The sequence below is a fragment of the Notolepis coatsorum genome (assembly GCF_963971535.1).
Source record: "Notolepis coatsorum genome assembly, chromosome: 9".
NCBI lineage: Eukaryota > Metazoa > Chordata > Actinopteri > Aulopiformes > Paralepididae > Notolepis > Notolepis coatsorum.
The window spans coordinates 128,014,396-128,027,655 of record NC_140173.1 but is presented as its reverse complement, the minus strand read 5'-3'; the positions used below and the strand labels follow the sequence as shown (position 1 = coordinate 128,027,655).

Sequence of the window (13,260 nt, the reverse complement as noted above, 5' to 3'; positions counted from 1 at the left end):
CATCCTTCCCTCTCATGATTCCACTCCTCTAGCTGATTTCGGGGTGTCGGCCCAGATCACAGCCACGCTGGCGAAGAGGAAGTCCTTCATTGGAACACCGTACTGGTGAGCTCCTTATAATATTATATTATATATATATACATCAGCCCGCCACTGTTCCCCCATAGCTCCTTATAATATTATAACATCAGCCCGCCACTGTTCCCCCATAGCTCCTTATAATATTATAACATCAGCCCCGCCACTGTTCCCCCATAGCTCCTTATAATATTATAACATCAGCCCGCCCACTGTTCCCCCATAGCTCCTTATAATATTATAACATCAGCCCGCCACTGTTCCCCCATAGCTCCTTTATAATATTATAACATCAGCCCGCCACTGTTCCCCATATCTCCGCGTTGACAAAAACAGGGAGGCAGGAGGAGAGAGGAGAGAGGCGAGGGGGGAGAAGGAGTGAGGGGGGGGGGGGGGGGGGGGCAGGGGCAGGGGAGAGGAGGGGATGGAGAAAGAGGGAGGGGGAGAGAAAGAGGGAGAGAGGTTTTTTGGCATTCTACTTCATGACATAATTATTACAGTGCTTTTATGTGCATGTTTTCCCACTGCTCGCCTATCGGCGCCGAGTTTGCGTTGCCGGTAGGGAGGATGCTAAGAGGCTGTCTTGTCTCGCGTGTAGGATGGCTCCAGAGGTGGCAGCCGTGGAGAGGAAAGGAGGGTACAACCAGCTCTGTGACATCTGGGCCGTGGGCATCACCGCCATCGAGCTGGCGGAGCTACAGCCGCCCATGTTCGACCTGCACCCCATGGGTAGGTGCGGCTGGGGGGGGGGGGGGGTTATCCAAGTGGGCGTCTGTCACGGATGTCTTGTCTTTCCCCCGATTTACCCAGCTGCTCTGCCCCCTTCAACAGGGTTTATTTTAAAACAAACGCCCATTGCTAGTCTGGGTATGGTACAAGAGCTTTTTGATACTCTGAGACTTTAGAATTACCTGGCCGCCTCAGACCACTCCTATCCAAGCTCCGGGAGGGTCATCACAGAGAAGACGCCTATTCTCTGTCCTTGCCCCACAATGGTGGAACGAACTTCCCACCACAGTTAGGACAGCCGAAACCCGTCCAATCTTTCACCGTCGACTAAAGACACACTTCACCATTATCTGAAATGAAAAAAAAAAAAAAAAAAAAAACGAACCTTACTGTCCTAATAAACTAACCTAAACTGTAGCACTCAACACTTTGATGAACATTGTTACTCAGCTGATAGAGTTGTGCCCTTCCTGATGACTTGTCGTACAGAACTTGTAAGTCGCTTTGGATAAAAGCGTCCACTAAATGACTAAATGTAAATGGCCGTGTAGAAAAGATATTCTACACAGGCAGTGGAAGGACAGCCATATCCTCAGCCTGGCGTTGCTCATGAACTCTGAGGGAGTGCAGGATACATCGAGTGAGTGACCAGATCAGGTAGTTGAAGGGCTGACGGAAGGTGATTGTGTTGTGTGTGTGTGTGTGAAGGGGTAGGTAGGTAGGTAGGTCGTCTGTTAAATCCGGAGGTTCCCGGTTCCGTTCCAGCTCCTCCCGGCAGCGTATCAAAGTGTCCTTGAGCAAGACACTTAACCCCTAACTGCTCCCGATAAGCAGGTTGGCACCTTGCATGGTTGCGTCCGCCATCGGTGTGTGAATGTGTGAGTGAATGGGTCAAATGTGAGGAACAAAATTGTAAAATCGCATTTGATAAAAGCGCTATATAAATGCAGCCATTTACCATTTGAACATGTTTTAAAAGCATCATACATGTAGGATTTTGACATCCGTATGTCATTGTTAATTCAATGTCCACGCCTTGGCTGGATTACCACAAAAACATGATGAGAGATATGAGAACTGACCTGACCGCCAGTAGCTCTATCTCGTATTCATATTGTGTCACACCAGGTCACATCTACAGGAGTTCTGCTGAACTGCGTTATGGCGCAAACTGAGTCGTTCTCAAACTGTATCCACAAAGCACCTTCATGTTGGCGGTTAACTAGGCATTTTTTTTTTTTTTTTTTTTTTTTCCAATTCAGTTTAGTTCAGTTCGTTTGTGTTTTCAATTCAGTTTTTATTGTTTAAAGTTTTAGTGTCGTTTCTATTGGTATTAGTATTTTTTTGATGATAATATAGGTGGTATTTGTCAGGGGCAGATTTAAGAAGTTAGGTATTGAGTGAAGGGGGTTGACTCACAGTCATATAGACATCTCCGTCTCGATGAACATCATGTACCAACGCCGCCTCCTCACGCTTGTTCTGTTGACAGATTGGACCAGATTGACAAGAGACTAAAACTAAAGACATTTTCTGTATATATTTTTTATATACAGATTTAATTTGAGTTAGTTCTTTTTATTTCAGTTAAATGTTTTTTCACACCTAGTTTTAGTTCAGTTTTAGTTAACTATCGTAACCTTGGTGGGAACAAACGACTTGTGTTGTTGCCCTGATGCTGGAGGTGTGTTGTTGCCCTGATGCTGGAGGTGTGTTGTTGCCCTGATGATGGAGGTGTGTTGTTGCACTGATGATGGAGGTGTGTTGTTGCCCTGATGATGGAGGTGTGTTGTTGCCCTGATGCTGGAGGTGTGTTGTTGCCCTGATGATGGAGGTGTGTTGTTGCCCTGATGCTGGAGGTGTGTTGTTGCCCTGATGATGGAGGTGTGTTGTTGCCCTGATGCTGGAGGTGTGTTGTTGCACTGATGCTGGAGGTGTGTTGTTGCCCTGATGATGGAGGTGTGTTGTTGCCCTGATGATGGAGGTGTGTGCTGCTCTGATGCTGGAGGTGTGTGCTGCACTGATGCTGGAGGTGTGTTGCTGCACTGATGATGGAGGTGTGGTGCTGCTCTGATGCTGGAGGTGTGTTACACTGATGCTGGAGGTGTGTTGTTGCCCTGATGATGGAGGTGTGTTGTTGCACTGATGATGGAGGTGTGTTGTTGCACTGATGATGGAGGTGTGTTGTTGCACTGATGCTGGAGGTGTGTTGTTGCCCTGATGATGGAGGCGTGTGCTGCCATAATGCTGGAGGTGTGTTGTTACACTGATGCTGGAGGTGTGTTGTTGCCCTGATGCTGGAGGTGTGTTGTTGCCCTGATGCTGGAGGTGTGTTGCTGCACTGATGCTGGAGGTGTGTTGTTGCCCTGATGCTGAGGTGTGTTGTTGCACTGATGATGGAGGTGTGTTGTTGCCCTGATGATGGAGGTGTGTTGTTGCCCTGATGCTGGAGGTGTGTTGTTGCACTGATGATGGAGGTGTGTTGTTGCACTGATGATGGAGGTGTGTTGTTGCACTGATGCTGGAGGTGTGTTGTTGTTGCACTGATGCTGGAGGTGTGTTGTTGCCCTGATGCTGGAGGTCGTCAGGCTGACGGACGAAAGATTGTGACAACATTGTAACATAGACTTTTTAAAAATGTCAGCATTTTCGCTTTGATTATTAGCCTAGCTTTGCGATCTAACCAGTGTACCGTTTCTCTCCCTCCTCCAGAGCACTCTTCCTGATGACGAAGAGTAATTTCCAGCCTCCCAAGTTGAAAGACAAAGTGAAATGGTAAGACTTTTTATATTATTTGTTTTGGTGTCGTTTCAATCGGTCTAGTGATTGAGTCATATTGACATGATGATATGTTGATTGACATAGGTTCTCTATTCTCTTTTTTCTCTCTCTCTCTCTCTCTCTCTCTCTCTCTCTCTCTCTCTCTCTCTCTCTCTCTCTCTCTCTCTCTCTCTCTCTCTCTCTCTCTCTTGAAATGCTCTGTCTTGCTCTCTCTCTTATCTGACAGGACAAATAACTTCCATCATTTTGTCAAACTGTCCCTCACCAAAAGCCCAAAGAAGAGGCCCACAGCTGAGAAAATGTTACAGGTGATGCACTTTACATGACATGACAGTATACTGTAGCATGTAGCAGTGCCCTGTGGCCATGTGCTACTGAACTGTTCAGTGAGACCGGTACCACCTAGGAGAAGCCTCAGCGACCTGGAAGCCTGCCCTGCAGTCAGGAATAATATTTAGGACGACAATGTAAAAAATTCCCATGGGACTCATTATAAATGATTGTGTTGTCCGAGCAGACTTTTTTTTTTTTTTTTTTCCAACTTGTTTTCTCCTCCTTTTTCTGTGATTTTTCTCCCCATCCAAATTTACCTCGTGCCAATTCTCCCTCCCCTGTCCTGATTGTTGCTCGCATATGCCCCCCACTGGCCGGTTGTAGGGAGGATAGAAGCCTTGCATCACATGTCCCCTCCGATACATGTGGAGGCAGCCTGTCGCATCTTTCACCTGCCAGCGCGGACTCTCATTTGGCGAGGAGTAACGTGTGGGAGGCTCACACTGCCCCCGCCATTTTTTTTTTTTTTGACCAAATCTTTTTATTTTCATATTTTCAAACAAGAAACAACACAGCACAATAAGACAATATCACATAACAGACATCCAAGAACACAAACTAACACAACAATGACTAGACAATAAATTAGACCTATTATATATCGGATACACAACCAGTCAATACAAGTTGTCACAAAGAAAAAGGATAACAAATAAAATCTTTACTATAAAAAGTGCTTACCGAGCCCCCTCCACCTCCAGGTCCAGCAACCGCAAGCCACAGTCCCGGAGGACCCACAGCCCGGCCCCCCGCGAGCCAAAGCACCAGCCTCTTTAGCGCCTCGACCCGCAGAGACCCCGAACCGCGGCCCACCCAGCCAGAGCCCACGATCACCAGACCCAGATCAGAAGGGCTCAGAAATATACATAGGACCAATATTGAATGAAAAATAATAAACAAAACAAATTTTAAAATACAAAAACACCATACCATCAACATACATGAATATTCGCTCTATCTCCCCCCCCCCCCCCCCCCCCCCCCCCCCCCCCTCAGGACCCCCAACGTGAGCCATCAATATAATACCTTATCCATACTGCCCCCGCCATTTCCTGACTTTGCTGTGCAGGCGTCCCAACCGACCTGTAGGAGTCGCTGTTTACAACGACCAGACTACCATCCTTCGACTTCCCACCCGCTAACTCCGCCAATTGAGTTAGTATGACGGCCGGCCCAAGCCGGAGGCAAGGCCAACAGCCGGATTCGAACCCGGTGTCTCTTGCGTTGGTGACGAGCGCAATGTCCGCTGCGCCACCCAGCCACCTTTTGTCCGAGCAGACTTTGTGTCAACTCGCTTGTGTCCCTGCCGAGCATCCCTGGAGAAAACCTTAGCAGCACACTGATGGCCAAAACCTTATCTTGATATTTGTGCCGTCTAGCTTTACAGATTTTGGAGAGAAAATAAAGTGCTGATGTACCAGTTATTGTGGTTATGGACACACACACACACACGCACACGCACACACACACACACACACAGATCACAATACCGTCTAGAGTTTGGCATGTACCTTCCACCTGTCTTAGTGGCTTAGGACTTAATACTTTCTATGCAGTGCTTTGTAATGAATACATTGTCAGAAACGCTATGCAAAAGGAATATGCTAAAAAATCTGTTCATTAAAACTACCAATGCGCTGTCCCATGGCTGACCATCGTTTGACACGTCGTCTAGTCAGCTGTTAGTATTTTTATCATTTTTTATTAATATTTTTGTTTACACATTTTCAATACACCTGTGACACATTGCCGAGTCATTTTGCCATCGTCAACATCGAGGACCACAATGGAAATAAGTTCAGAACTTTATGTTATCCTTGATTATTTTAAGACTTATTCCAATTACTTTAATGTTGAAGTCATCGGATTATCTCATTTTCTTTCCAGTTCTGAGATTAGTTGTGTTTTCAAAGCTCATTGTCTAAAGACCAGAAGTTGTAGGGTTGTGTACATTCATGGTTACAGACGGTTTCCTGTCTGATGGATAAAACATTTCCCTTTTAAAGCGTCTTTGATGGTTTTCTCCTACAGCATCCGTTTGTTTCCCAGCCACTGAGCAGGACGTTGGCCATTGAGCTACTGGACAAATCCAACAACCCAGATCATAGCACCTACAACGACTTTGACGACGATGACCCTGAACTGAGGTAACCTTTAACCTTTCACCTTTTGACTCAATAGTTTAGTTGAAGGTATACACAGATGCAAAGAATACACCCGCCTGTATCTCTGGACATATAGAGTATACCTCTATCTCTGGATATATAGAGTATACCTCTATCTCTGGATATATAGAGTATACTGTTATCTCTGGATATATAGAGTATACTGTTATCTCTGGATATATAGAGTATACCTCTATCTCTGGATATATAGAGTATACTGTTATCTCTGGATATATAGAGTATACTGTTATCTCTGGATATATAGAGTATACCTTTATCTCTGGATATATAGAGTATACTGTTATCTCTGGATATATAGAGTATACCTTTATCTCTGGATATATAGAGTATACCTTTATCTCTGGATATATAGAGTATACTGTTATCTCTGGATATATAGAGTATACCTTTATCTCTGGATATATAGAGTATACCTTTATCTCTGGATATATAGAGTATACCTTTATCTCTGGATATATAGAGTATACCTTTATCTCTGGATGTATAAGCTGTGTCTCAATTCAGGGGGTGTAGCCTTTGAAGCACACAGTCTACAAAGGTGTGTCCTTCATAGACCGCCCTGGTTGAACCGAGTGTTGTTAAATGAGACTACGGAGGAGACTGGCGTTATTTGGACAAACTGACCACATATTGTGAAACGAAATGGTTACATTCTTGCCTGAAAAAATATAAGACATTTATAATAATGGTCCTAGGTCGTACGTTTGGCCTTGGTAAATAGTCTGCATATCTGCCCGTTGGTTTAGGATCCCCAATTAGCTACAGCATTGCAGTAGCTATTCTTCCTGGGGTCCACAAAAAGAATGTACATTGTGACCGTGCAACATAATACTTACTGTACATCATACCATGACATTACAAGTAAACAGGACAGAGGACTAGTATACACACACACACACACACACACACACACACACACACACACACACACACACACACAGACGGACATAATACTTGCATCATAATAACGTTACAACTTACAAGTAATCCGGACAAGGACTAGAGACTTGGACTAGTACACAGACAACAAGACAAGCTCCAATATACAATAATCCAATATGCAATAATCAACTATTTGAAATAGCTAAGATGCTAAATGCATTAAAGGGTTACTTCTTGGCTGCATTTCTCGGTTGCATTTGAAGGAGCCTTTGAATTGGGACAGCCTTGGTCACGCCACTGTGACGCATGCCGTCTTCAGATGCAGCCATCGAAGGCTACAGCCCCTGAACTGAGACACAGCGAGAGAGGATGCTTCTATCTCTGGATGTGTGGAGTAAACCCACCTGTGTCTCTGGTCATACAGAGTCCATCAACCTCTTTGTTACCCGCTGAAACCAACGGGGTCGGTTTTGGCGAAGCAATCTGATTGATCAGGCAGCTGTTCCAGCCATGCTGATAATACCCATACATTCAAATAGTCTTTTATTATGAGATGATGTATAAGTAATGACTGTGGTATGATTTCTTAATAATTGCACTGGCACCATCTGTCATGTCTATGACGAGTAATGACTCATTCCCCATGCCTGCCCCAGAGGCCATGCACAGGCTACTAACAAAATCAGCGTCATGTAATGTGGCACATTCCTTGGGCCAAGATAGTGTGTTAATTGACTGTTTATTGGAGGTTTTACAGAAGATTGCATATTTGCTTAGTCGCTAGGGTATACATATTTTATGAATAATACTCCCAGCAGGTTTGTGAAGGAAGTGTTTTGCCATTTGAAGGTGACTTTGCTACTACTGTATCTTTGAATGCTTCTGTGTGCCGAGGTCACTTTGTGTAGCTAAAGTCAGTTCATATCCTGTGTGTTATGCTGAATGGAATACATATTAATATTACATTTAAAAAGTGCAATACATGTGATCTACCTGTGAGTTCAGTCAAAACCGGAACCTCCACTTGGGCTCTAGGGTGTTTCTTTCCCCAGTTACACCTTATTATTTTTATTTATTTATTATATATTTTTTGTAGTTGTTTCAATTCCCTTCCTGGTCGTTGCTATTGTTTGTCTAGGGAGGGTGTAGTCTACCACATGCCCGTGGAGCCGGAGCCAGCAGCTTCTTTTAACCCGACAGCTAGGAGGTTCACACTACCTCCCCTCCCTGCTGAACAAGTGCTCCAACCGACCAGTAGGAGTCGCTATTGCAATGACATGATTTAGTGCACATCATGCTTATACTGAGTTAACTAAAATATTTGTGTTTTGAAATTGTACCATAGCTATCGTTTATGATATTGTATCGTCCACCCCTACCACCCAGGTATTATGCACCTCCTCAACTGTATACCATCATTGAGTGATGGTCCTCAATAGTCCACCTTCACAACTACCTCCTCCACAATAGTCCACCTCCACAACTACCTCCTCCACAATAGTCCACCTCCTCAATAGTCCACCTCCTCAATAGTCCACCTCCTCAATAGTCCACCTCCACCTCCTCAATAGTCCACCTCCACAATAGTCCACCTCCACAATAGTCCACCTCCTCAATAGTCCACCTCCTCAATAGTCCACCTCCTCAATAGTCCACCTTCTCAATAGTCCACCTCCACAATAGTCCACCTCCTCAATAGTCCACCTCCTCAATAGTCCACCTCCTCAATAGTCCACCTCCTCAATAGTCCACCTCCACAATAGTCCACCTCCACAATAGTCCATCTCCACAACTACCTCCTCCTCAATAGTCCACCTCCACAATAGTCCACCTCCACAATAGTCCACCTCCTCAATAGTCCACCTTCTCAATAGTCCACCTCCACAATAGTCCACCTCCACAATAGTCCATCTCCACAACTACCTCCTCCTCAATAGTCCACCTCCTCAATAGTCCACCTCCTCAATAGTCCACCTCCTCAATAGTCCACCTCAATAGTCCACCTCCTCAATAGTCCACCTCCTCAATAGTCCACCTCAATAGTCCACCTCCTCAATAGTCCACCTCCTCAATAGACCACCTCCTCAATAGTCTACCTCCACAATAGTCCACCTCCTCAATAGTCCACATCCACAATAGTCCACCTCCACAATAGTCCACCTCCTCAATAGTCCACCTCCACAATAGTCCACCTCCACAATAGTCCATCTCCACAACTACCTCCTCCTCAATAGTCCACCTCCACAATAGTCCACCTCCACAACTACCTCCTCCTCAATAGTCCACCTCCTCAATAGTCCACCTCCACAATAGTCCACCTCCTCAATAGTCCAATGGAATTTAAAACGGCACAATTAATGTATAAAGCAAAAAGTCATGCACTTCCAAGAAACATTCAAGAATTGTTCTTTGATAGGGAGGGGGGTTATAATCTGAGGGGAGAACACAATTTAAAGGTGCTAAACGTACGCACTACCATGAGAAAACACTGCATCTCGATATGTGGAGTGAAACTGTGGAACAGTCTAAATGTGGTGCTAAAGCAATGTCCAAACATGAGACAATTCAAACTGATGTATAAGGAAATTATGTTCACAAGGTACAGGGATGAAGAAGGGACTTGATATTCACGGGTGTTTACATTTTTATTTTGTTTTCTATTTTATTTTATACATATATGTTTTTTGTTTTGCATATATATATATATATATTTTTTCTTTTCTTTTCTTTTCTTTTTTATGTTTAAAATAGTACACTCATTTGAGTAGTGGAAAAGGGGTAGGATTAAATAAGTGTATACTTCTTCCTACTCCTTTTCGAACATGCAGATTGAGTTGTTTTCTTTTTTGTTATTGTTTGTTGTATTCATTGCATGTTCGAAATAAAGACTTCAAATAAAAAAAAATAAAAAAAATCCACCTCCTCAATAGTCCACCTCCACAATAGTCCACCTCCACAATAGTCCACCTCCTCAATAGTCCACCTTCTCAATAGTCCACCTCCACAATAGTCCACCTTCTCAATAGTCCACCTTCTCAATAGTCCACCTCCACAATAGTCCACCTCCACAATAGTCCACTTCCTCAATAGTCCACCTCCTCAATAGTCCACCTCAATAGTCCACCTCCACAATAGTCCACCTCCTCAATAGTCCACCTCCTCAATAGTCCACCTCCTCAATAGACCACCTCCTCAATAGTCCACCTCCACAATAGTCCACCTCCTCAATAGTCCACCTCCACAATAGTCCACCTCCACAATAGTCCACCTCCTCAATAGTCCACCTCCACAATAGTCCACCTCCACAATAGTCCATCTCCACAACTACCTCCTCCTCAATAGTCCACCTCCACAATAGTCCACCTCCACAACTACCTCCTCCTCAATAGTCCACCTCCTCAATAGTCCACCTCCACAATAGTCCACCTCCTCAATAGTCCACCTCCTCAATAGTCCACCTCCACAATAGTCCACCTCCACAATAGTCCACCTCCTCAATAGTCCACCTTCTCAATAGTCCACCTCCACAATAGTCCACCTCCACAATAGTCCACCTTCTCAATAGTCCACCTTCTCAATAGTCCACCTCCACAATAGTCCACCTCCACAATAGTCCACCTCCTCAATAGTCCACCTTCTCAATAGTCCACCTCCACAATAGTCCACCTCCACAATAGTCCACCTCCTCAATAGTCCACCCCCTCAATAGCCCACATCCTCAATAGTCCACCTCCACAAATACCTCCTCCTCAATAGTCCACCTCCACAAATACCTCCTCCTCAATAGTCCACCTCCTCAATAGTCCTCCTCCACAACTACCACCTCCACAATAGTCCACCTCCACAACTACCACATCACCCGTGTTTTAGCCTGCCCTAAGGTTCTCCAGCCCAGATAGGTGTTTTGCAGTTGTTTTTGAATGATCTTCTTTCTCTTCTTCCTTCTTTGTTCACCCTCTCTCTCTCCTGCCCTCTTGTGGCCTTCAATGACCCATTCAACCCCCTGATGGTCCTTAATGCTCTTCCTTCCCTTCATCATCATCCTTTCCCAATTATTCTCATAATCTTCACTCTTCACCCTTCTCCTTTATCTTCCTCCTCCTACCTGATCATCCTCTCCTCTTTCCCTCCCGTCCTCATCTCCCTCCTTAGTTTAAATACAGGGGTAATTTCCTACCCATAAGCCCCGGTGCTCGGCGAGCGCCCCGTTTTGCTGCGCGTAGAAAGGTACCAGTTTGCCAGAGACCGCAGAGGTTGAACTAACGGCTTCTAACACGCTAGCCGTCTTGTATGTTGTGCCCTGCAGGGATTCCAGCAAGGCCAGTGTGACCTGAAGTTATGTTAGTAATTATTTATTGTCTGCAGAGAGATATTATGACATGCAGTGAGATTTTTATGTATTCTGACCTGCAGTGATGCTAGTGATTTATTATTGCCTGCAGTGGTGGTTTCAGTATATTCTGACCTGCAGTGATGGCTTCAGTATATTCTGACCTGCAGTGATGGCTTCAGTATATTCTGACCTGCAGTGATGGCTTCAGTATATTCTGACCTGCAGTGATGGCTTCAGTATATTCTGACCTGCAGTGATGGCTTCAGTATATTCTGACCTGCAGTGATGGCTTCAGTATATTCTGACCTGCAGTGATGGCTTCAGTATATTCTGACCTGCAGTGATGGCTTCAGTATATTCTGACCTGCAGTGATGGCTTCAGTATATTCTGACCTGCAGTGATGGCGTCAGTATATTCTGACCGGCAGTGATGGCTTCAGTATATTCTGACCTGCAGTGATGGCTTCAGTATATTCTGACCTGCAGTGATGGCTTCAGTATATTCTGACCTGCAGTGATGGCTTCAGTATATTCTGACCGGCAGTGATGGCTTCAGTATATTCTGACCTGCAGTGATGGCTTCAGTATATTCTGACCTGCAGTGATGGCTTCAGTATTATTCTGACCTGCAGTGATGGCTTCAGTATATTCTGACCTGCAGTGATGGCTTCAGTATATTCTGACCTGCAGTGATGGCTTCAGTATATTCTGACCTGCAGTGATGGCTTCAGTATATTCTGACCTGCAGTGATGGCTCAGTATATTCTGACCTGCAGTGATGGCTTCAGTATATTCTGACCTGCAGTGATGGCTTCAGTATATTCTGACCTGCAGTGATGGCTTCAGTATATTCTGACCTGCAGTGATGGCTTCAGTATATTCTGACCTGCAGTGATGGCTTCAGTATATTCTGACCTGCAGTGATGGCTTCAGTATATTCTGACCTGCAGTGATGGCTTCAGTATATTCTGACCTGCAGTGATGGCTTCAGTACGGCCTGTGGTGGTGTTTGGCTTGCTAATATTCTTTGTGCTGCACCCAGTGTTATTCATAACAATTAGTACCAGCACATCCAAATCTGCACTTGATCGCCTTACATGAAACAAAGCAGCTATTGACTGGGAGATCATCTTGGCAGGAGAGAGTGGAGCAGGGGAATAAAGAAAGAAAGATGGCTGCCTCCCAGTTTCCTGTCCTGACCCCCTACCACAGTGTTAAGCCTTGCACGTCAAGATCAGCCGGTGCCATTTTGTGCCAGTTCATAGAAACACTGAATGTGCATGCCACTGAGGGCTGGATCAGGAGGCTCAAATGACCATCTTTATTACAATTACTAACCATGAGTTGTGTGTGTGTGTGTGTGTGTGTGTTGTATTGCTCAATCCTGGTCTAGCTATAAGCCAAGTGTGAATTTGATGTGGATTTTGTTTGTTTGCTTTTGGAGGGCTGGGGGGTTAGTGACGCCTCTTGTCTTTGTACAGTTCATCTACATGCATGCGTTGGTACAGGCTGCCTTTACTCTCGCTGAGCATAGACTTAAAGGGTCACTTCACTGAAATGAATGTGTGCACAGCTGTTTGTTTTTGTTGAATTTGAAGTGTCCCATTAAGAGTTAAAAGGCTTCTCTTGACAAGAGTCCCAAAGACCTGCCTGGAGATGCACCTGGACATGCTGTTATTTATGCTTTGTGTTGACTGGTATTGTTATTGTGTTACTATGGTTTTGTTGCCTGCTTCCAGTGTGTGGTCGTTTTGATGTGTCCAATTCATCACACACTGGGAAAGAAGACCATGGTACATATCATTCTGAAATAAACTGGCGAGGTTTTCTAATGTTCCCCTCAGTAGTTGAGTGTATTCCATAATGGTATTCTTTGGTATGTAATAAATACAGTTTTATCCAAAGCAGTTTATAATCATTTATACCTCGCCTGTCATA

At 44.7% G+C, this 13,260-nt stretch overlaps 1 protein-coding gene across 1 annotated transcript in view; it reads left to right on the top strand.

The window, feature by feature from the left end:
- LOC311234949 (mitogen-activated protein kinase kinase kinase kinase 3-like) overlaps positions 1-13,260 on the top strand; it is a 113,729-nt gene that overhangs the window by 57,803 nt on the left and 42,666 nt on the right. The window contains exons 8-12 of the mRNA XM_084322228.1: positions 33-105; positions 677-806; positions 3,518-3,582; positions 3,815-3,896; positions 5,953-6,068. Of these exons, the coding sequence (XP_084178354.1) occupies positions 33-105; positions 677-806; positions 3,518-3,582; positions 3,815-3,896; positions 5,953-6,068 (466 nt within the window). The remainder of the gene's footprint in view (positions 1-32; positions 106-676; positions 807-3,517; positions 3,583-3,814; positions 3,897-5,952; positions 6,069-13,260) is intronic.